Raw genomic sequence first — 25494 nt, 5'->3', positions numbered from 1 at the left:
ACTAATGGCAGTTATGAATTCCCCCAACCAACTACACTAAACGGTCTCTGAAAATACAAATTTTGATGGGAAAGGAAAAGAAAAGGGACAGAGGAGAAAGAAGACAAATGTCCTCACTCCCCTTGGCTCCCTTCATTTCTTCTCCAACACTCGGGATATTTGTGGAGCCCTTGCTCTCTGGGGACCCTTGACCTGCTGCCTTGGAAAACCTTCTGTAATCCGTGACAGACCCAATGAGAAAAAAAGAACACACAGATACGTTTCTGAAGAAGCTCCTAGAGGGCATAAGAATATAGTCTTTGGGGTCGCATCTACTCAGCCTAATTCTATACATTGAAACTTTGAATTCAGAGAAAGGCCCAGGGAATCATACACTCACTACCTACATGGTACCTTACTATTAGAATACCATAAAAATTTCTTCTTAAGTAGCCTTCTGACATTTTTGTCCTGTAAGCAGGTACTTCAAACAAATGTTCCCATTTTAGACAATGAGATGGAAGCAGAGGAAATGTTGACTGCCTTGCCTTTATAACCAATACTTTGTTTATATGATATCATGTCAATAAAAGTGCAAAATTCATCCAACCATTCTAATATTTCTAAATATCTAGATATTTGGAATTATTTGTGGATGGAGCCTTTGTATTAAAACAAATGGGCAGCAGAATGAAAACAGCAATCACACAATCTCCTACCAAGTCCAGAGCTTTCTTACTGGTGGGTTCCTTGCTTTGGCATTTTGGAAAAATATTTTGGTTAGTGTTATACCAACCACTCAGAATTCTGTCATAAGGAAGGAAAGGAACTAATATTTACTCAGAGACAGGCATTGCCCCAGGTGTTTTACATAGAAAATCTTCATCATTAAAACAACTTTTTGGTTAAGTAATATTGTCCCCAGTTTACAGCCAAAAAAAAAGGGGGGAGAAGTTAAAATAACTGAATTTATCCAAATCCTCATAGCTACCATGTTTCAGAACCAGGACTCAAATTTTTATCTATTCAAGGACATAGTTCATGTCAGATTACTGGGGCTCAGGCTCATGACCAAATCAATTTAAATACAATCTTGCCACTTTTGTTGAGGTTTCTCACTGCCAGGTTGCAGGCAAAGTTACCCAGACTGCATCAACATTTTGGAAAGTGCAAATATTCTCATTAGGGAGAAAAGTATTTAATTAATTAGTAAAATTGATCAAATCACCTAATCACTGAAAAATTCTACAAACCCTCAAGTGTAGAAACAGAGACATTTCAGAAATTTCTCATGGCCAATTTTCTGATTTAGCCCCTATTTCCATCCATTGCATTAACAACTTGGATTTGTGTCTGAATCCCAGATGACCCATTAACGAATTGTGTGTCTTTGGATGAATGATTTTTTCTCGAGCCTCATTTTCTTTGAAATTTTATAGGGTTGTGGAAAATATTATGTATAACAGTGTTTATAAAAGCATTTGGTGCATTCTCTGGCACATAGTAGGCCTTAAGTTCAACTGTGTAACCATGAAATAAGCTTAGAAATATGTAGAGGTTCTGTGTAACACATAAGCAGTTCTTAAGCAATTTTTATTACACAACCTACTACCATTAAGTATAAAATCATACTGCTCTTAAAAGTGAAATTGCCACAATTTGGTTATCATTTTTGCCTTGGCTGCTTGTCTTGGCCATCAGTACCATCCAGGTCTTCATCTGAGGTAGGACTCTACTAAGCAATCCTCCTGGAAGAGGTATAAAAACTGACTCTTCATTTTAATACAGAGTCTATAAATGGGGAAGCTGCAGGAACAGCTCACAGACTGTGTTAGGAAGACAGATTTTTCTGCGGGCTGAGAACTGAACCAGCTTGCAAAGCACTCGAGCTATTTACGACTGACATTTAAGCAACTACTCTACTAAGAAAGAGGAAGATAATGGAAATAATAACCCTGCAAATTCCATTTAGGCACATTTCTTTTGAAGGAACCCATGACAGTGGTTCAAAAGTTGACCACTGGAGCAACCGCCTGGTCCCTTTGTCCTTGGAGAGATGGGTTGTAGCATGAAGGCTTCTAATTAGAAAAGTCCACGTGGTTCCAAGAAGCAAGGCCATTTTCATCTATAGCTCTTGCTGCCAACTTGCAGGCCACAGCGAGATGCACTCTGAACATGCTGGGTACTTTCTCCACTTGTGCCCCTCACAGCACCTCATCTGGTCTGTAGCAAGCTGGAAACAGCATTTATCACTGTGAACCACATTTTGGCCCTTAGACTTATATACTCATTTCCAGGGACTAGGTAGCAGAGAAGGAGGAGGTTCTGCTACTCACATCTGCAAAAGGTTCAAACAAGGGGATGGGAATGGGCAGAGCAGGTGGCTAAAAAGGGACAATAGGGAAATAGGGGGAAAAAACAGAGTGAGAAGGCAGCATGCTTAAAACACTCTTGATTAAAAGATGTAATCAATTTTCATTTGAATATCCCCAAACCACCCAAAACCCTAGCGCGTGGTGGCCTATGGCTTCCAAATTCTCAAAATGATAAGCTGCCAAAGTAAACTAATTGCAGTGTGTCTCAGTAATTGCCATGTGTGGATATATACAGTTATAGCAAAATGGTTCAGTGAGTCCTGATGGTGATAATGCACATTTGGAAAATACATAAAATAGAGATTCTCAAAGCCAAGAACTCCTGAGGGTCCGAGATGGATCTGAAAGCCAGCTCTGCCATGTACTAGCTGTGCGGCTTTGAGGGAACTCTAGCCTCTCTGAGCCTATGATCCCTATTTATAAAAAGAGATAGTAACACTCACATGGCATCAGAATCCTCAACGTGGGAAGGAGAAGCAGCACAGGGAACAAAGGATTCAGTGCCCAGTTGCCCATTAGTAGCCACCCACATTCCATCACCTGCCAGCTACTCCCTATAACTCAAAATTCCTGGATACAAGTAAGGATCAGAACGAAGGGTGGAGGATTTGGATATTCTGTATCTGATGCAGTGTGGAGCAAACACTTTGCCAAGGTTGATAAGAAAGAGTTGGGAATTTTTCTATGAGAGGGACCACTGGTTGCTAGTATATATGTATCCCTACTGGGTGGCTGCAAGGATCAACTGAAATAATAAACACGAAAGTATTTTGCCAACAGTAAAACCCACTAAAAATTCTAGCTCCCGCTGTCTCATTATAAGCCTGGTGTTACCTGTCATCCTCCCTTCTCTGAGTAGAAAGGTAAATCTGCCCATGGTTCTATCAGTCATTTTCCCATAAACTCACAAGCAATCTTTTGACCAGGGCTACTTGGACCTAAAACAAGGGAAGCATGGTAAAGAATGAAGATTTAATTTTAAATGCCCTTGTCTTTCCAACTAAGCTTTGCTGTAAGAAAGATCCAGCAGAGAAGATTCCAGACAGAGATTTCATGGATTACTAAAAGGAAGTGCTGCTGCATCTCAATTCCCTTCAGCCTCCCCTGAAATCTATGTGAGCCAGCCTGGTTCTATAGCTTTTTAAAAGACTTCCCCAGCTGGGTGCGGTGGCTCACATCTGTAATCCCAGCATGTTGGGAGGCCGAGATGGGTGGATCACGAGGTCATGAGTTTGAGACCAGCCTGGCCAAGATGGTGAAACCCTGTCTCTACTAAAACTACAAAAATTAGTCTGGTATGGTGGTGGGTGCCTGTAATCCCAGCTACTCGGCAGGCTGACGCAGGAGAACTGCTTGAACCTGGGAGGTGGAGGTTGCAGTGAGCTTAGATCACACCACTGCAGTCTAGCCTGGGGGTCAAAGCAAGACTCTGTCTCAAAAAGACTTCCCCAAGAGATAAAGGGAGGAGGAAGCTAGAGAGTCTTAACCTCTTGAGTCACAAGCAAATTGCTTCCTTTGGGTTATCTCTGACTGGGGAGCCATGGTGAGAGGGCATTGAGCCCTACACTTGGTGTCTAGGCCAATGATTCTTACCAGGGTTGGGGGGCATCAGCTCCACCTTGGCATGTGTGTTGAACATGCACATTCCTGAGCTCTACGGCCGACTCTGGAAGAAGTGCCTGGAATTCTGTATATTTAATAAGGTATTTCTTAAAAGTTTGAGAGGCTCTAAGAGAACATCTTTAGGTGATTTACAAACATCTGAAAGTTTTCCAAGTGAAATACCAATTTAAAACAACAACAGAATGGCTCTAATTTCATTTGAAATGGAGAGAGGGAGTTCTTCCCATAGGCATCTCTTCCCCTTGGGCAGGCTCCCAGCCCTTTCTGCTGGTAGATGGGGCTCTTGGGGATAAGGTGGTGATGATTGTTCCAAAAGGGCCTTGAATTACACTCTCAGTAGATATGGATCCAGATGACTTGCCTGGCTCTCTCTCCCAATGCCTGTCTCTCACATGTCAGTTCTTGGTCAAGGTGAAATCATGGGACCTAATTTGAATGACTCAGAAGTCTTGGTCTCACTGTTGGTCCCATACTGATCTTGTGGCTTAGACTTCTGTTGTCCAGCTGTAACCAAACTCCCACATTACATCCGCTTTACTAACTAGGTGATTTTTTGCTTCTTCGAATCCGAGTCTGTTATTACACAAATTTCCAGCACTCTAATCTAAAAGTGGGCCCCTACCTCATCCTTGCCAGTGATCCAATGACTCAATTATTTTTCCCTCCGAACCTCTGCTTCATAGCTGAGTCTCTATTATATATGGTTAGGCTTCCCCAAAACCTACTCTCTAGAACATGATGTTAAGATTACATTTGGGCTTGAAGTAAGAGTACAGAAACCTATATAAGTGGCTTTGAGATAGGAAAGTGGATGTTGTATTTGGGAAACCTGACATACATCACTGGATCCCGGGATCTCTGTTATCTCCATCTGGCTACCAGGAAGCCTGCCTTTATATCTTGTCAGGCATTCATCCAACAAGTATTTATTGGGCAATTTCTATATACCCACAGTTACTAGGCACTGATAAAAATTATGTATGTAAGAGTGATTTATAAAACATATATTGATATATGAATGTAGGTACTGCCACTGACCTCACTGGTATTGACAAAAATACCGCATCAGCCCAGATCCACAGATGCAAAGAACCTTGGGTAATTATTTGGCCAATTCAGATTCCCTGAATGATTTTGTCACAATGGCAAGGAAATTTAAGAACTTATTTTGGGATGTGTGAGATGAGGTTGGGTTTGGTGATGAACGTAAGAAGGGAGGGTTCAGTAGTCATACTTAAGTGATCTAGAAAAAATACCAAAATGTTTTTATTTCAATAGACTTACATCTTGTAAGGTCTAGTTCTCAAAGACCTCACGAAAGAATGAAATAAAGAGTTTAGTCTGAACAATCTGATTAGAGAGGGGAAATTCCTGTAATCAGAAAGAGCACTCACAATTCTAGGTAAACCAACAAGAAATTCTAAGGGAATTGGGATTGTTTTGTAACATGTTGCTGAGCTCAGAGGCTGTGAATGGGGACAGATCAAGCCAGTTCTAGTATTCTATTGTTTTTGTTGTTCTGTTTTATGAAGAGAGTGGCCTCGCTACCAGCAACCCAGATGTTTACTGATGTATTTTAAGGAAGCTCCATCTACAGCTGTTACATTTTTTTCTTCTTCTAAACCATCAATTGTTTACCATATTTATAAGGGTAATTACAGTTTAAAATATAAGAAATATAAGACATAGATTGTCATTAACATGTTTAGCCCTGAAGAGTCCAACAGAGGAACACCTAGAATAGTGTTATCAGAAAAATAATTAATTCATTTTAAGAGTTCCCTTCATTAGAGGCCAACTTCATGAGTTTCAGGTATAAGAACATTTGCTTCTAGAAAGATGTCATTACTTCCCCCAAAGAAAGAAAAAGTGCTAAGTCTATAATAATATTAATTAAACACTTTCTATAGGCATTTTTAAGTTGACTGACGAAGTCATGATGGTCAATGATATAAGGGATTTTTTTGGATATTTCTTTCTCATCAATAAATTTCTGAGTTCCAATCAGGAAAACAAACTGTCTTGCTGCAAATGACACAGCTTGACTGACAGGGTGAAAGATACTTAAATAATGTAAAAACCCAGGTCATAGCTCTTGTTATTTAATCCCTGTTACTATTAATACTGTCTTTAAGTGTTCAATGAAAATATAAAAAGATGCTCAATTACATTACTAGCTAAAGGAAAAATTAAAACAAGTCACCAATCTTTGCTTTACAAATCGTCAAAATACTAACATTCAGTGTGAGGAAATGGGCCCGTGATGTGCCGCTGATGAGAGTCTAAATTAGTATAGCCTTCCTAAAAGAGTATGTTTCAATACCTATCCAACTTTAAAATGTGCAACTCAGTAATCCAGCATTTTCTCTTTTAGAAATATTTCCTAAGAAACTGTGCAAAGATATATATATATATGTGTACAGGAGTGTTTATATAAACATGCATATATATATGAAGAGATTTAACAGAATTGCTAGAAAAAGTAAAAAATGAAAAAAATGTTCATCAATAAGGGAATGATTTAAAAAATGATGACCTATTCTTATGAGAGCTGTACAATTAAGAAGACTCTATATGCAATGACCTGGAAAGCAAAAGCATATATTTTACTAAGTTTAAAAAAATCAAGTCATAAAACAAAATATAGAATGTGAGGTGCAGAACGTGAGGCCATTTTTATAACAGGGCATATGGGCATATACATAGACACAGATACGTCTCCTTCTATGAGCATTTAAAAAGGTCTAAAAGAATACTTGCCAATCTTTTAATAGTCATTACCTTTGAGCAGTGGAATTGGGGCAAACATAAGGCTGGGAGGGGACTTAAACTATAAGTTTCAGTACTGTAAGGACTTTAAAAAACTGAACACGTAAAATTTTTCTTTTATAATATAAAAAGTCAGTAAGAATTTGTAAATTGTATGTAAGGACTGTGCTAAAAGCCCAGGAACCCAGGTTTGTTGATTTATAATAGTAATTAGGTTTCCAAAGTTTCCCCCAGCATACCCATACTTGAGCAAGCACAGTGCATAAGGGCATGTACACATACACATGTGTGTGCACACGCACGCACACACACACCCACATACACACCCACACACACACACAGTGGGGTAATCCCATTGGGAGCCGTTAGATAGAGAGCTCTCCCCTCCTCATGCGGACAGCCCCCAATCAAAGGCTTAATAGCAGCATTGCAGAATGGCTAAAAGCACAACTCTGGAGTCAGATGGTCCTGGGTGCAATTTCCAGCTCCACTGTTTCAAGATTTAAAAATTCTGGGCACCACAGTGATTTAGATTCCCCACCTGTAAAATGGGAGTAAACAATGCCTTCTTTATAGTGTTGTTATGGAGGATTAGTGAGCAAGGGCATGACAGGCATTCACTACACTGCCTGACACAGAAAAAAGTGATTTTTCAGCTATCAGTGTCCAAAGACATGCAGTCAAGCAGTTGGTGGGAAATGACTTCATCTTGCAAATCACAGCACCTCTACTGACAGCAGAATGTTAACCCTATAAGGAACCGCATATTTATGGTTCCGTACTTAACCTTCAAGCAAAAGCAATTCCCAAGTAACTAAAAATTTCCATAATACTGTATCAGTAGGCACCACCACAAAGTATGATTGTGGGCTTTGGGGTCAGACTGGGTTTATAAAACCACCTCTGATACTCACTAGTTATATGAGTTAGGGCATGGTACTTAAGCTCTTCCACAGTCTCACCTGGGAGGTTGCTCTGGACTTGCTCAGAGCACCAGGTATCTGATACACAGTAGAAAAATAACAATAACAGCTGCAATGACGTGAGCATCTACTGTAGTCCAGGCGTTCCTCTCATTCTTGTGCCAAGTCTGAAACAGGGGTGTCAGTATCATCTATTAAACTTGAGAACCTCAGAATCAGGGCATTGCATGACCTGCTCATAGGATTCCAGTTAGTAACTGCCATCTTCCTGCCTCCAAACTGAAAATGTTTTCTTAAGCAAAGGACTGGTATCTATGGGCACTGTGAATTCCTCACAATCCCTCTTCCACAGGGCTGCCATGGCCCAGAACTTTACTACTACACACTCAGTACCAGCTGTGTCTCAGTATCCTCTTTTATTATGTGGATACTCACGAGAAGCAGTAATATATTAAGTTTACCTCAATGTGTAAGTGAATTGTTAGTTCATCCTATTTCCTCTGGGAAGAGGTCTCAGGCAGATGGTAAGCACTGGGTATTTAAAGATGGGGGCAGGGCCTGGCGAGGTGGCTCATGGCTGTAATCCCAGCACTTTGGGAGGCTGAGGCAGGGGGATCACCTGAAGTCAGGAGTTCAAGACCAGTCTGGCCAACATGGCAAAACCGTGTCTCTACTAAAAATATAAAAATTAGCCAGGCGCGTGGCAAGCGCCTGTAATCTCAGGTACTCGGGAGGCTGAAGCAGGAGAATCACTTGAGCCCAGGAGGCAGAGGTTGCAGTGAGCCGAGATCGCGCCTCTGTACTCCAGCCTGGGCGACAGAATGAGACTCTGTTTCAGAAAAAATAAAATTAAATAAATACATAAATAAATAAAAATAAAATAAAGAGGGGGCAGAGAAACAGGCAGGAAGTGCCCAGAGAAAAGAGGGGCCCAGATAAACTTGTCTGTAAGTCACAATTTTGCCAAGGGCTGGCTCTGCCAATCAGTCTAAGAAGCCATAAGCAAAAATCCCTTTATTCTTGTCTTTTCTTTCTGTTCATTCGTATTTATTTAATGAGCAGTTATTAAGCACTTACAGTGTGCAGAATATTGTGGGACAATGTAGTCCCTGTCCTGAGACTTAAAATTTAGCAATAGTTGATTCAATCTTTTAATACTCATGTTGATCAAACATAGCACATTAATATGGTGAGTTTAATCTGTGTGGGTGCACATGCACTCATGCTTGTGTGTGTGGATGCTTAGTTATATATGTAGATTATTCACAGTTCAGTCATTTCCATAATCATTCCAACACCTTTTCTGGTTCAGATGACCATCTCACACCCCTTCCACAAAACTCAGCATGTTGAAATGCTCACTGCACTCTGCGTATACACCTAAAATTAACTTTTGTTTTTTAGAATTAGAACACAGTCTGAATTTCTCAAGTACTACTTATGTAAAACTGTTCTTGGGGTGATTTTGTAGTAATTAAGTATATGAGAGTAATTAAGGACTTCTCCAAATCTAATCATCAATCCCTGGTACTGTGTAAGCATTAATAACATCATGGCTGATATGGAAAATTATTCCTGATTATGACTGCTGATGATAACATCAGAATAACATGAAGTTCACTCATCGGCTCATTTCTTTTGTGAATATGTCACAACCTTCTCCATGAAATCTATTACACTGTTGATTTATAATCAGTTATATTTGTCTTTCTGGGATTTCAAGATGTGACACAATGCTTAAGTTCTAAGCAATACAATTTCTTGACTTACTGCTTTATTATTTCATAACCTCATATATGCAGTGATGATGAAATTTTCTGTGGGAGTGTTCACTGTCTTTAAAATCAGCCTTTAAAAACAACCTCTAGGCCGGGCACGGTGGCTCATGCCTGTAATCCCAGCACTTTGGGAGGCCAAGGCAAGTGGATCACCTGGGCTTGGGAGTTCAAGAGCAGCCTGGCCAACATGGTGAAACCCCGTCTCTACTAAAAATACAAAAAATTAGCTGGGCGTGGTGGCGCATGCCTGTAATCCCAGCTACTCTGGAGGCTGAGGCAGGAGAATCGCTTGAATCCAGGAGGCGGAGGTTGCCGTGAGCCGAGATCGCCCCACTGCACTCCAGCCTGGACGACAAGAGCGAAACTCTGTCTCAATAAATAAATAAATAAAATAAAAATAAAAATAACCTTTAAATATTTAACACTATAAATTGGCAGCAATGAAATCAGTCATGGCTACAGCCCATAGGCATCTTGCTGGAAAGTACCATTGCACAATCACTGTGAGTAAACAGCCAACTGAGGAAGAAGTTAGCTAAACTTGCACTTGCCACCTCACTGCCATTTAAATATCAATGCTCTGATATTTCTACAGTTTGAAAGATGCTTTGGCTCTTTGGTGGGACAAGCCATCTACAATGTGTTTTGTTCTTGGAGTCCTGTTGGTGGCTGGAAACCCTCTGTTTCTTGTTGCAGTCAATTTGAACTGGACTGACAAGCTTACAGCTCCATACTGAGGTAAGAAAATGCCACCATTGTCTGGGAGCTGACTGGCCTGCTTTAGGAAGCCTGCAGGCAGGGCATGCTTTAAATCATGGGAAAGACAGCTCAGGAACCACAGGAGCCGTGAACAACAGAGGGAGGGCGCCCCCTTCCCACTGCTGCTGCACTGATTTCAAACAGCCCAGGCTGAGGAGGTAGCTTCATGGTGTTTTCCTAACGAAATCTAGTAAGTGGTACATGGATGACAGAAATCTCTGTGTTGGCAACTGGAAACTCCAGAGGGATGCAAAATAAGAGCACACAGTGGAAAGTATGGAAACCTAAGAGAATGGAAGAGATGGGAAAACATGGGGTAGTCTACCCCGACTTCCAAGGAAGGATATGAATGAATCTGTCTGTGAAACGGGTCATATTAGTCCCATTTTACAGATTAGAAAACCATCCTAGAGTGTTTGGCAGCCCCTCCGGTGTGCCTATCCCGTAAAAACTGTGAACGGAATCTCCGTTTTGTTAAGTATGGCAATGCGCTAAAATATCCATCTTCCCAGACCCCTTTGCCGTGTGACTAAGAGTACACTTGTCCTTTACTCTTCACCCTCGTCTCTGCCTGAAACTGGGACAAGATGTGTAGAATATCAGCATTCATGCTGTGACCAGGAGGATGGAAGCCACCTGTTAACAATGACAAAGCACAAAGTTGGGAGGAGGCATGGGCACTGCTGACTCTGTGAGGCTCCTTCTCCACCTTGCACTGTTTCCTGTTGGACGTCTTGTCATGAGAGAAGGCTAAGGGCGGTGGCTCATGCCTGTAATCCCAGCACTTTGGGAGGCTGGGGCGGGTGGATCACTTGAGGTCAGAAGTTCAAGACCAGCCTGGCCCACATGGTGAAACCCCGTCTCTACTAAAAATACAAAAAATTAGCCAGGCATGGTGGTATGTGTCTATAGTCCCAGCTACTCAGGAGGCTGAGGCAGGAGAATAGCTGGAACCCAGGAGGCAGAGGTTGCAGTGAACATAGATTGTGCCGCTGCACCCCAGCCTGGGTGACAGAGTGAGACTCCATCTCAAAAAAAAAAAAAAAGACATCTTGTCATGAGAGAAGAGTAAATTGCACACTGGGGTTGTTGGTGCGGTTGCTGTAACGTGATGAATGAACCCTGAAAAATCTTGTCCTCTGCACAAATGTGTATTAAAAATAAGGTCTTTGAGAAATCTAAAATTGGGTCAGACCACTGAAAATCTTTGATATCTTCTAATTACAGCAGTAACAAAATATCAAGAGGAAATTTAGGCAGGCAGTTCAGTGTGGCTATAGGCTCCTGGGTGGTTATTAAAAATCACACAAAATGGACTGGAAAGGCTGGCTTACAGGTACTGAAACAACAAGTGATAGCAGGGCCCAGTGCACAGGAAGGCGTGTGATCTGCCATGAGCTGAAGGCCATGCAAGGCTGGATGTGCACCTCTGGGAGGGAGCCCCCTGGGACTGTGCTCATTTCAAATGTTATTAAAATAGAGCTGAAAGGGCTCCTGTCTGGACAGCAGCTAGGCTGAGGATGTTTTTGTTCTCTTCTCTTGCTATTCCAGCTTTTGTCTAGGAAAGACTGTATGTGAACAAACACAATTGCACATTATCCTGACATCATTCCCCTATTTACCAGTTGCATCTGAGTGAACTGAACTCTTTAATAAGTCACTGTTGTGGTGTTCTGTACATGTGGCCCAACATAATCCCAACAGTTAGAGCTTAATGTTCCTACCTCTCCCATTCCAGTCTCTACACAGCACTCTACGTGACTTTCCTAAAATACTGGGCTGACTTCTTCATTCGATAGGTTACAGTTAGCATGGCACAAAACCCTTTGTGAGCTGGCCTTGTGAGTTCTCCATTCTCTTCCTCCTCTACTCCACACCTTAACCTGTGTACTCCAGCCATCCCCTTGACTCTTCCCTCTGTGCACACACACACCACGGTGTCATTTGCGTTCTCACCTGTGCTCTTTATTTCCCCTCTGCCTGGAATGCCTTTACCCACTTGGCCTGCCCAACAAGGTATTTATCTTCAAAACCCTCTTCAAGTATCACTTCTACAGACCCTTCTTTGACATCTTCTTCTGAATAAATCAGGTGCCTTTTGCACCTTCTCTTATTGCACGTGTCACAGTGCGTTGATTAAATGACATTCATGTTTGCATTGCACATAGTGGGTGACCAGTGAACACTTGCTGAACTGAACTTGGTGTCTCCTTGATGGGCCCAGAAGCAGGAAAGTTGTGAAAATGCTGTTGTAGGAATTCTCATGGCATGCTGATAATCCTGGAGTGAATAGGGCATTTAGAAAGAAATGATCCATTAGTCCAGTAACAAAATGTACAAATATCAACTCTTGGGCAACTAATCCAGGCAACATTCTGAAGCTTGTCTGGGCAAGAGAAGTGTCCTAAGGAGAAAGAAAAGACCAAAAAACAAGCTTACATGATTGCAGAGTGTCCTTATGTTTACATCTAAAATAAAGGACTAAAGTGTACTAAGAAGTTGCCTTGGAGATCTCACCCGAACGGAGACCCGTAAATGCTACCAAGATTCAAACATTAAAGGAAATTATACCTCATTCCCTGTACTAATGAAGGCAAAATGAATGAATGAGATGGATGCAGAGTCAACAAACCTGAGCTCTGGTCCTGGGTCATTCACTAGGTAAGGAAACTTGAAAAAGCAGTGCTAGTAATCTTTCAAAGTATGCCTTTTACAAAATGCCACAACAAAAATATAGGGAGAGCACACAATGTCTAGGCTCAGTATCATTTAGTATTACAGCATGATTAACAAAACTTGATGGATCTCATCTTCTTCATTTGGAAGACCAAAGCCCCTCTGACTTGTAACCCTTCATAGCTCTCTGTAATGCAACAGCATCTACACACAGAGGAGTCTACATTTCCCCATGGAAAAATATAAATGTATATTTATTTTAGTGTGCCTTTGACTTAGAAACATGTTTTTGATTAAGAATATGGCTTGGGGCTGGGAGTGGTGGCTCATGCCTGTAATCCCAGCACTTTGGGAGGCCAAGGTGGGCAGATTGCCTGAGGTCAGGAGTTTGAGATCAGTCTAGCCAACATGGTGAAACCCCATCTCTACTAGAAATACAAAAAAATTAGCTGGATGTGGGGGCATGCGCCTGTAATCCCAGCTACTCAGGAGGCTGAGGCAGGGGAATTGCTTGAACCAGGGAGGTGGAGGTTGCAGTGAGCCGAGAACGTGTCACGGTACTCCAGCCTGGGTGACACAGTGAGACTACGTTCCAAAAGAAAAAAAAAAAAAATATGGCTTGGAAATTTAGACGTTTTGATAAAGGCACCTGCATAGTTTGCTAAGGTAGCAATGCCCAGACATTTTATATTCTTATTTGTCTCAGTTCTTGTCTCTAAAAATACAGTGATGGTATTTCTCCCTGACCTCTTCCTACTGCAGGGAGTATAGAAGAAATGGGGGTGACTACGCTCATTAAAACCACGAAGTTTTTGAAAGAGAGAACAAACACTCACTTGAGCTATTGCATTAGCAACCCTGACACTGCTTTGGGCTTTAAAAATCAAGTTATATTAGGTGATGGTGTTCCCTGTTACCAAGATGCTGTATAACTCCAGCAAACTCGTCCAACAAAAGCTGAAAGGCATGACCAATAAATGCAACTCATTAAGAAGGTCTCATTTTACCCTCAGCATTGTATTGCCCACTTGAAAAATAGTAGATAAATTTTGTCCTTACCCCGAAGAGTAGTAGATAAGAACCGCTAGAAATGTTGCCTACAACGTTCCAGAAAAACAATTTCAGAAAATGCTTGGAGAAGGAAGTAAGGCTACATCTGGATACCTACCAATTAACTACTAGCAGTGGACCAATGGCTAATACAGGGGCACGCCCTTTGCAACCTCATTGCAACAGTCACTTGCCCATCTTCCTGGAGAAAGTCATAATTTCTCAATTTGCCTAACTATATTTTAAACTTATTTTTAGGGCTGATATTAGCAGTTTCTCATTGGCCATGGGGAATTTTTTAACAATTAGAATGTGAAAGTTAGGGCCCAGCACAGGTGATTCACATCTGTAATCCCAACACTTTGAAAGGCTGAGGCAGGAGGATCACTTGAGCCCAAGAGTTCAAGACCAGCCTGGGCAACATAGTGAGACCCCATTTCTACAAAAACAATAAATGAAATTAGCCAGGTGTGGTGGTGTGTGCCTGCAGTCTCAGCTGCTTGGGAGGCTAAAATAAGACTGTCTGAACCCAGGAATTCGAGGCTGCAGTGAGCTATGACTGTGCCACTGCACTCTAGCCTTGAGGACAGAGCGAGACCCTGTCTCTAAAAAGTAAATTGTTTTTAATGTGAGAGTTAAAAAAATCCCAACAATTTCAAGTTGAGAATACATTCATTATTTAACTAAAAAAAAGAAATGTGGAAGAAGAGTATTTTGCCAAGAGGTAGGGGAAAATAATAGGGTAGATCCCATTTTCTGTATCCTCTTGTTCATTATTCATTTGTTGAATGAGGGAGTGTCAATCACTTAGTCAGTAAATATTTATTAAATGCCTACTTTGCACCAAGTATTATGCCTGCCCTAGGGCTACAAACATTATCCCTATTCTCAAAGAGTCTAATTTTTTAAAAAAGAAGGGAATAGAAGGAAAAGCATTAAATTAATTAAGCTCCTACTCTGTGCCAGGTGCTTTTCTTGTCAAATCTTCCTAACAACTGAAGAGAGAAGATAGATGAAATGCCCCCCACTTAACGAATGTGAACTAAGACTCCATGATTTGCCCAGAGTCACACAGTTCAGGGTAGACTAGTGTTTGCATTCAAATTGGTCTAATTTCAAAACCCTTTTTAAAGATTTCTTTAGAGAAAAAAGAAGAAATCACCCATTATCCTACCATCCTGATATAAAACCGTCAATATTTTGGAGAACTTCCTTCCAATTTTTCTTCTACACATAGGTCAATTTTTAAATTTTTAAAAATGTGTTTCACAGTTGTAATCAAAATGTGTTATACTGCATTTTCTTGGAACTTTGACACCATCAACTGTGAAATGCTCCATTACTCTAGATAGCACCAGAAAGAAAAATCACTGCCAATTATATGATGCCACTGTGAGCTATGTCCAGATTTCAGCGATGTTAAAATGTGAAGGTGAAGAATTTGTGTCTTAGAATCAATGGCCTACTCTACATTTCACATAGCCCACACTCAGGCTGTGCACCTACTGCCTGGAGTGGTGAGGATGGCTTCATGGCACAGGGGACCTGGGTCTCTTTCAGGGTAGATAAACTCCTCGACTGGATTGGCAGGCCCTCCTCAGAGGGAAGAGGACTCAATTTGACTGTCTTTTGCATGCCTTGATGCCTTGTCTTGTGCACAGTAGGTACTCAAGAAGTATTTCTTGGTTGAATAAATACATAACTAAAGCTTGAGAAACAATGTATAGCCAGCAGAAGGTAAAAATGACCATGGGCCTGCAGAATGGTACAAGTGCAAATTCTGATGAGCGTTTGTGTGGCTACACTGGGGAAGTGGGGAGATGAGATGGACAGAACTTTGAGCCAGAACCAATAGCTCTGGTTTTTCAAGGTCTCTTCCTTCCTACAGCTGGCTGCTGTTTTTATATCACCTCCTCTTTGCTGTTCAGGCCTTTACGTTGATGTTCTTTTTTTTTTTTTTGAGACGGAGTCTCGCTCTGTCACCCTGGCTGGAGTACAGTGATGTGATCTTGGCTCACTGCCAGCTCTGCCTCCCGGGTTCATGCTATTCTCCTGTCTCAGCCTCCCAAGTAGCTGGGACTACAGGCGCCCGCCATCACGCCTGGCTAATTTTTTTTTTTTTTTTTTTTTTTTTTTGTATTTTTAGTAGAGATGGGGTTTTACCATGTTAGCCAGGATGGTCTCGACCTCCTGACCTCATGATCCACCCGCCTCGGCCTCCCAAAGTGCTGGGATTACAGGCGTGAGCCACCATGCCCAGCCTACTTTGATGTTCTTATCCAAGCCTAGCTCCATAGTACTGGTTGATTCTGCCATCTTAGAAAATTATTCACACTCAATTTGCATATTGATTTAGATTTGTTTGGGAACATCACCCATTAATTTCAAGTAATAACTCATATGGAGAAAATTCAGGCATCAGCAAGAGGCAGGTAGAGGACAGTAGTATTTTTCAGAAGTTGAAACATTCAGCCTAAAAGGACAGTATCTCTTCTGCTTATACAGATCTGATTGCCCTAGGAAGTAAAAGCCTGTGACAGTTCAAATCTATATGACTTGGCAATTCAACTTTCTATGGATGCTCACTAAGATACGTGCCTGAAATGGCAAAATGAGTTTAAATAAAGAAAAGAAACTAAGACTTAGTTTTCTATGCATATTCCCCATTAAACACAAGATCTGCACATTTAGAAAATCATTACGATTTCTCTTGCTTTCCTTTTCTCCTTTTCATCGTCCATTCACCTAACAAGTATCTGTCTCTTTGCCACTTGTGAAGAGCTGTGTTCAGTTCCCTAAAAGATATAATTTTCTGATGGGTCAGAAAATGCTCACAAAGAAGTCTGCACATTAATAGTGAAAGTATGTTTTATTCACAGATAAGTAAAACACAAGGTAGAGGAAGCATAAATACTACCAGAGAAAGACAGGCGATATAAAATCAGAGTTTAGAGCCTGGAGAGATGACATTGGCTGGGGGATCAGGAAAGGCTTCAGAGAGGAGGCGTCATTCCACCTGCGCCTTGAAGGATGGAGAGGATGTGGACCTATGAGAATGAGAGCAAAAACCTAGCAGAGCAGAGGCATGCTTAGGCACAAGAACTCCTGTCATTTCTTTCTCCATGGGCTGTCTATTGTTTAGAAACAGGATGCTATTGCTGGTGTTAGAGCCTTGGCCAATGAAAAAACCAACAACTTGAGCTGACCAGTGTGAGGTGTCATAAATCATACCATCATCAGGCCAAAGTCAGGAAAATACCATAGGATTTCATGCCTATCAAGTGTGAAATTTTAGAGGCAAGTCATGAAAGCCTAAGCCTGGTGTAGAACAGAGCATCTGAAATCCACGACAGGTAACTAAGATGAAAAGCAACAGCACAATGTCACTTTTCAAAACTCAAAGGACTGCCAGCTTCTTGCTTACCATGGACATGGATACCATTTGGTTGAAAAGAAGAGTTTGTTTCTGGCTGATAGGACTTCAGGTGTGAACCTGATGGCTGCTGGGTATAGGGAGGCTGTGTTCTTTGCAGTATTGAAGAAGGAGCTGGAACTCTCCGGGGGCTGATGTGGTGAGGAGATGGAGCAGAAGGTGCAAACCTGAGAAAACAATTATAAAAGGAAACATGAGGGACATAAAACAGCAGGAACAAAGACAAACTCTCCAAAGCCAAATTCTCACCTCCCATTCTGGCTATACAAGAGCGTGACAAAAAGCCTTTAAAAAAAAATCCTTCAGGATTTTTCTCTACCCTCTCTCCCTCCCCACTGCCGTTCCCCATTTAACCACTGAGTTCTCAACTGAGATACAGAGGGAATAAACAAGTACAATAAAGGGAAAACCTACTCACAGTTTGGGTTTCTCAAGATTTCTAAGCTGCATTTCAAATACACTATGTTTGGTGAAATTCAAAGTACATCTTTTGCCAAGCCCTTTTTCTGCTATTTTTTAAAATCTATTTGCATTTAAGGGGAAATTTGATCCGTATGTTTCTGAATCATTTACACTTAGCTCATAAACATTTTGTTTTGTAAGATATATCTGAGGTCCAAGAAGTGTTGTTACAAGTCTTTATTATGAGCCTCTCTAATCCTATTCTCTTTAAACAATGCATTTGCTTTCGCCAAGAATGAATTAACTTAAACCTCAAAGGTCAAGTATGGCTTGAAACCCACAACCCATGAGATCTCCGTGGGCTCCGTGCTTGGCAAAGAGTGTTCCTGAGGGTATGATAGGAAGATGATGTAGGAGTCACATGCGCCAATCACAGTAAGACTATTGGTGGTTTCTGGGGTGGGGGACATGTTGGTGTTTAAATAAGGAGATGTTGTCAAGAAACCTGGGATATGAAATGGATGATTGTACATTGATCTTCCAATTGTGAAAGAAAATTGGAAAGACCTGACTCACTATGTTTAAAATGACAGTTTATGCTTTCTAACATTGAAGGCAAGATGTAATTGTTAGAACAATGTTACAGTTTGGCAATGTCTATCAAATATCAAAATGATCCTCCAGGTGCCAGTTCAGTAGGGGACTGACAGAAGTATAGGGGAGAAAGGAGCAGGAAGTCTGTCAGTGCAGTAAAATGAAGCAGCAAATGAATTGTTTAGTTTCCTCAAAAAGTCCCAGTAAGCTGAAAACTTTTAATCAGCTGTTCCTTACACTGTGTAGAAAGACAGGCTTTGTTTTGCAGTAACACGTATAGGTCACCATCTGCTTACATTGCTTATTTCACAGGAACAAATCGCTTTAACTTTGCTGGGCTTTTGTGGAGGGCCATAGATGATAAAAAGGGAAGATGAACTAGTCAAGCTTATAAAGTGATTGGAAACATTCTGAACCAGAATATTTAAGAAGGCAGAGCTTCTATGTTTGTACTGTAGCAGTAAGAAAGCATGGGACAAAAATCTCATGTTCTTTTTGCTTTTCCCATGTGAGGTGTGATGAGACTATAGAAGAAAGTGAATGTAAGAACCAAGAAAGTAGGAGTAGGACTCGCTAACCTCTAGGGAAAAGAAGTCAAGGCGAGGAGCTTAAACAAACCAGCTGGGTTGGGACGCCTGTTTAATTGATCATTTACATCTTCATTCTGCTGAAAGAGAATAGTAAGTGACTGTACCGTGCTGAGTAAATACACATTTTCTGAGCATATCATCTTAACTGGTATTACCCTGAAAAGATGTGCTGAATAGCTTGAGAGAAAACACAGCAAACAAATCCTGGCACTGCCCTGAGAACATCTAGTAAAACCCATTTGCCAGGATTCCTCATATGAAGGCTATTTTCTGGGGGAACATGTTTTTAACGTGTCTTACAAGTTGCTCTGAGGTTGTGGGAGAGCGATGAGCAACTGTGAGATCACAGACTTTAGGGGCAGAAGGAATCCAGGTTAACACCTAATCCCAAATCCCCTGGTCCTTAAAGATCCCCAGAGATGGAGGCAGGAAGGATCTGAATTGCAAGGCAACCTATGGTGCTATTTAACAGTCATTGCTGGTGTCCCAATTTTGTTTTTTGGGGCAAAGGAGCAAGATCCTTTGATCGGCTCCCTAATTCTGTTTCCTAGGTTGTAAATAAAAGATGCAACTTGCTCTAGATGGTTTTCCAGTCCCTTCTTCTGGAATATCTGCTATCCTCTTTCTGTTGAGGACTGATGGGACACAGAGATGTGTGAATGGGCAAGTCAGCAAGTAGATCTATATCCAGATCCTACATATATATGATTCTATATAATTATATGCTGATTAAAATCATTCGTATGTACTCATTCATGGAAGTTCCAAACCAGGGCCATGCTCTCTTGACTACCAAATATTACCCGGTATAATAATATCATTGAATAAAGAAAAAAATATGATAGGTACAAACCATGGTTTTAGCACTGCTATCTCAAGGACATGAAGGAATAAAATATCATGGCTTCAAGTGACTCAAGATTTTGCTTTTTCCTAATTCAGGCTGAATTTTCCTCTATGTTAGTCAAATAAATGAATTTATACAATATAAAGTTAATATAATTTCAAAACATAGTATGACACCCCATATAAAGTATTAATAGAAATTTAAATATAAACTATTCTAAGTAAAATACACATTTAAAGTAGGCTTTGATTTGAAAAGGAAAGAAATAGTACAAAAATGTTAACTTTTATACATGTAGGGAAATAAAATATGACAAGAAGTGATCACAATTATCCAGACAATGGCTAGGAACAAGGAAGTAGACAGGAAGCCACCACTAAAAAGTCCAGCATAAGAAGTAAGTGTATATATAGGATTGATTTTCAAGTACAGCAGATAGAATCAATTTTGTTACGGTGTAAAAACACCACATAGTACCATACTTAAAATCTTTCAAAATGTATTAATTGAAATTTAATATTTATAAAGTTAGTTACTTGTTAACCAGCTCATAGTAGAGTAGAAATAGTAAACTAAAATCAGGGGTGAGAGGACAGGAGAGGCATGGAGAAGATGAAGAGAGAGTCTTCCTGTTTGAGGTAAGGTCCCTGGGAATGTCAAAACACAGTAATGGACAACTCTTCTCTCAGCAAGAGAGATGCCAGGAGAGTGATTCAACAAGCTAACAAGTAGTCTGAGGTTATTTGGTGCAAAAGCAAACAAACAAACAGAAAACACACATACTTAGATGCTCACTAAGCAAAAATAAACTGTTTTCACTATTGTTGGAGGCAGGGTGGGGAACTCAGAACCCCATTTTCTAAGTGTCCGCACCTACTTTCCAACCCTGTTTCTTCAAAGCACACACACACACACATATCAAAATGAATATGTTCTGAATATTCTGTCCCCAAAAGTTAACTGAGACTTTATTTTAAATCAAATGAAGGTGAATTACATTTTTTTGATGCTAAAATAAACAAAACATTGTAATGCCGAGGATAAATTGTAGTTATTTGCCATTTTCCCTCTTATGGAGTATCTTATTTCCCAATTATGTCAGATCAAGATGACATCACTCTCATTCATCTTCAGTTACAGCGTGTCCAAGAGCCAGAAGAGACACGTTCTGACATCTTTTCTAGGTCCAACCCTGTTCTCTAGCTGCTGATCTGCAGTTGACACTTCAGAGATTTCACTGGACATAGCTTAGTGGTCTCTTCTTTAGCCTTTTATACTTCTTTGAAACAATAGACGGTTGCTCTGTAAATAGACACATAACAGACTAGAAAAAAAAATTACTGCTTACCAGAAACAGATCGCACAAAAGCTAACCAGATAACTGAGTCAAACACTTCCACTCATTTGGTAGAGGAGTTTGTATAACCCTACCATGAGCAATGGTATGCAAAAGAAAAAAAGAAAGGGAAGGGGAACAGATTTTAAAACCTCATAAAAAATCCTCTGGGGGGAGCAAGCGTGGTGGCTCACGCCTGTAATCCCAGCACTTTGGGAGGCCGAGGCGGGTGGATCACGATGTCAGGAGATTGAGACCATCCTGGCTAACAAGGTGAAAGTCTGTCTCTACTAAAGAGACAAAATATTAGCCGGGTGTAGTGGTGGGTGCCTGTAGTCCCAGCTACTCAGGAGGCTGAGGCAGGAGAATGGCGTGAATCCGGGAGGTGGAGCTTGCAATGAGCTGAGATAGTGCCACTGCACTCCAGCCTGGGTGACAGAGCAAGACTCTGTCAAAAAAAAAAAAAAAACAAAAAACCTCTGGGGGATGAGGAAACATTTAAAACATTTCTGCAAATATGTATCTCCACCTATCTTAAAGAATGTCTGATTATTTGGGGGTATTTACTTGGCCACTCTCCTTCCCTTCTATGCCCTTCTCCATTGCTTGCTCAGCCCCAACCCCCTGTTATCATTGAACTCCCCAGCCAGGCAGTGGGGTGGCCCAACAGCATTCAAACTTAAGATTGTTTCTCAGATCAGTAGCTCCCAACTGAGACACGTAGACACTGAGACACTGAGAACTGCTTAGGTTCATGTGCAGAAAAAGTGGGAATGGCAGGAGAAGCAGATGGACAAAGGAGAAGACAGGCCAGAAGTCACACCCACCTGGGCTTGGATGCTGGGTCTGTCTGTTACTAGCTGGGTAAACAAGTAAATTCCCCACCTTCTCCCAGGATCAATTTCAAGCATAAAATAAAGGTTATCTCAACTTTCACTGAAGGTTCTAAAGTCCATGGTGACATTTATTCATTCAAGGGGTCTTTGTTGAGCACTAAATGTGTGGCATTGTTCTAAGCACTAGGGATAGAGCAACAAAAGACACATATCTCTGTCTTTGTGGAACGTATATTTTAGTAAGGGGAGACAGGCAGTGAAGAAATTTAAGTAAGCAATGTATCTACTGGGCTAGAGGAAATGAATGCTGTGGAGAAAAACATGGAGACAGCAAAGGGCGGGGTGGATTAGGAATAATTTTAAATTGAGAAGTCAGGAATATCAAAGTACTTAATACAATGAAAGTCTGATGCCTTCTGGGTGATCAACACATGTTTATGGAATGATCGATTGAATGTACATTTAAGGCACCCCTGACATTAACATGTATCCCAGTGTTCGAGAGCTGTGTAAGACTGTAGTCCCAGCAATGTATTAGAACGTCTATAGAGTTCTTAGAAAATCTTAAGACTCTTTCCTTCTTTGACTATTCAGATATAAACACTAAGGCTCAACAGAAAGTGAGGCATTTTTTATATTGTTGGTGGGAATGTAAATTAGTTACACAATTGTAGAAGCCGTGTGGTGATTCCTCAAAGACCTAGAACCAGAAATACCATTTGACCCAGAAATCCCATTATATACCCAAATCCCATTACTTTGGGTACATAATTCCATTGGTATATAATTCCATTATATACCCAAAGGAATATAAATCATATAAAGATACATGCATGTGTACGTTCATTGCAGCACTATTCACAATAGCAAAAACATGGAATCAATCCAAATGCCCATCAATGATAGACCGGATAAAGAAAATGTGGTACATATACACCATGAAATACTATGCACCCATAAAAAGGAATGAGATCATGTAATTTGCAGGGACATGGATGGAGCTGGAAGCCATTATCCTCAGCAAACTAATGCAGGAACATAAAACCAAACACTGAATGTTCTCACTTATAAGTGGGAGCTGAACAATGAGAACATATGGACACAGGGAGGAGAACAGCACACACTGGGGCCTGTTAGGGGGTGCGGGGGAGGGAGAGCATCAGGAAAAATAGCTAATGCATGCGGGGCTTAATACTTAGGTGATGGGTTGATAGGCGCAGCAAACCACCATGGCACATGTTTACTTCTGTAACAAACCGGCACATCCTGCAAATGTATCCCAGAACTTGAAATTAAACTAAATTAAATTAAATTTAAAAAAGAAAGTGAAGCATTTACTCATGTGGCTGATTTTCTAGTCCTAGAAGTAGTTAATGTTGGTCTTGTGTATAGGTCTCGTATCTTGGTGCTGGGTTTTCCAATGGAGTATCCTGAGTCCACAAATTCATACAATTATAGAATGTTTTAGTTGGAAAGGGCACTGGAGCACCATCTTATTTGGATGAGAAAAACAAATGCCCAACGAGGTAAAATAATTTGCTTAAAGTCACAAAGGTAAGAAAGACTTCTCTAGTGGAGATGGAAAGCAATCATGAGTGGTGGGGTGAGGGGGGAAATGAAGAAGATTCCTGACGGCATCTGAAATGTTCATCTTTATCATGGGCTAGTGGGAGGGCGTGTCAGCAACATACTACCTTTAAGAAATCTAGCAATGGCAAGTGTTGCTCAGTGTGCTTTGGTGAACTTGCTCAGCCCTGAACTGGAGTTCTTCATGCACAACATAGTATATACCTTTAGTCTTTCTAACTAGATAACTTCTTTCGGGTAGGGCTCTTTCCCCTGTGTATAAGTCCAAAGTATTTCTTTGTCAATGTACACATTTATTTCTTTAACAAAATTTACTAATAGATTGTGTTACCAGTCAAGCATGTCATAAATATTTCTTACTTTTCTTCATTTGTACTGTACTCACAAGCAGTTCTAGCCAGCAATGCAGGACTGTGTGTTTTAGCACTGCTTTGGGGGTTAACACTTTGAAAAGAAGGAATTTATGTTTTTACACGATCAACTAGATTAAAAGTTGGTATGTGTTCTGGATAGTTTTTCTTTCCCCCCACCCCCCTGTCTCTTCCACGGCGGCTACAGACCTCCCAAAGAAGGATGGATTCATTAGAACAGCTTGTTTCATTGTATTCACACGAAAAATATTATTGATTTGCTGCCAGGGAGTAGAAATAATGGATATAAACTAGTCTACGATGGATTTGGGGAGGTATTTTTTATTTCCCCAAAGAATTGTGGGGTATCATCTGTGGCGGTTTTAAAATTCATCTGTGAAAACTAATCAATGAAAAATGGCTATAGCAGTTGGCCAACTGCAGAGGGGGAAGAAAGGAATCCTTTTCAAAACTTAAAAAGAAAAGCCCAGTTTTAAGGATTTCACATCTGATTTAACATCTAAAAAAACCCCGCAATGATAATACCCCACTTTGTATAGCCAGACAGCACTCCATTTTAGCAGACTTTAGTGGTCTTTATAACGATTTATGAATCACTTCATGAATTCCTGGCTGACTCATCTGGGTGACTATAGTATCTACTTATACTTCCCTTCTGTCTCACAAAAGAGACACTTGGACTCAGTTCAATCCAGATTTGTCCCCAAATGAATCACAGCACGTTACTGGGGGAACTGCAAATTGAATTCGGCTTCTGAGACAATCAAGACCAGCTTTCAGTAAAGAAGAAACAGCCGCTGGGAAGTGTGGGTAATTGCAGCACTGTCCACTGGGGCAGGACTGGGGCAGGGCAAGAGCTGTGTGTCCGTCTGAAGACTCTGTCCCCAAATAGTCCAAGAGCCTAATCTGTCCCCTGGAAGAGCTTGTGCTCCCTATGAGAGGCTGGGTCAGTATTAACTGCAAATAATTCATAAGGTTGGAAAAGACCAGGACTCAAAAATGATTGCCTGAACCTACACTGAGCATGACAAAATGAAGTCTGTGAAGTTGGCTGTAGGTGAAACGATCACAAATACTTTTTGAAGGAGATGCTCATATACATCATGAGTGAGTGAGTGTGAGAAACAGAAAGGACAGAGTGTTCTGGAGGAAAGTTTCTCCTCTTGGGTGTAGGGAGCGAGTTGTAAGTCAAAAAAACAAACTAATCAATGCCCAAGGCAGAGAAGTGTTATTTTTTTTTTTCTTCGAAATGCTGAAATAGGACCCACAGCATTGCAATGTTTCTCCCCTGTGGAAAGAAAAAGGGAGGAGGGGAGAACGTCTCGGGTATGTCAGAGAAATGAATTATGCAGGACCAAGAGAGGAGTTTTCTGGAATATCCTGACTGCAGAATTGGCTGTGACTCAGTTGTTTGTCTATTTCAGAATCTGACATGGGGAGAGAGGGAAGAAAGGCTGATTCTGCCAAATCCTCTCTTTAAAAAAGCACCAAACTGAAGAAAATTTATCCAGAGTGGTCCTAGACATTTGATGTAAAAAATTCTACTATGAAAAAAAAAATGCAATG

General features: G+C 40.8%; 1 protein-coding gene across 6 annotated transcripts in view; it reads right to left on the bottom strand.

The window, feature by feature from the left end:
* The window catches only part of GLIS3 (GLIS family zinc finger 3), a 548502-nt gene that overhangs the window by 14513 nt on the left and 508495 nt on the right, over window positions 1–25494 (bottom strand). For 4 of the 6 annotated variants that reach the window (XM_031014823.3, XM_031014825.3, XM_055350626.2 and 1 more), the window contains one exon: window positions 17357–17532. In XM_031014823.3, the coding sequence (XP_030870683.3) occupies window positions 17357–17532 (176 nt within the window). Of the gene's footprint in view, window positions 1–11786; window positions 12487–16789; window positions 16980–17356; window positions 17533–25494 lie in introns of those variants that run through there. The other 2 variants (XM_055350627.2, XM_055350629.2) reach the window with 2 other exon arrangements.

This window comes from Gorilla gorilla, chromosome 13 (genome assembly GCF_029281585.2).
Source record: "Gorilla gorilla gorilla isolate KB3781 chromosome 13, NHGRI_mGorGor1-v2.1_pri, whole genome shotgun sequence".
NCBI lineage: Eukaryota > Metazoa > Chordata > Mammalia > Primates > Hominidae > Gorilla > Gorilla gorilla.
This window is presented reverse-complemented; position numbering and strand designations above follow the sequence as displayed.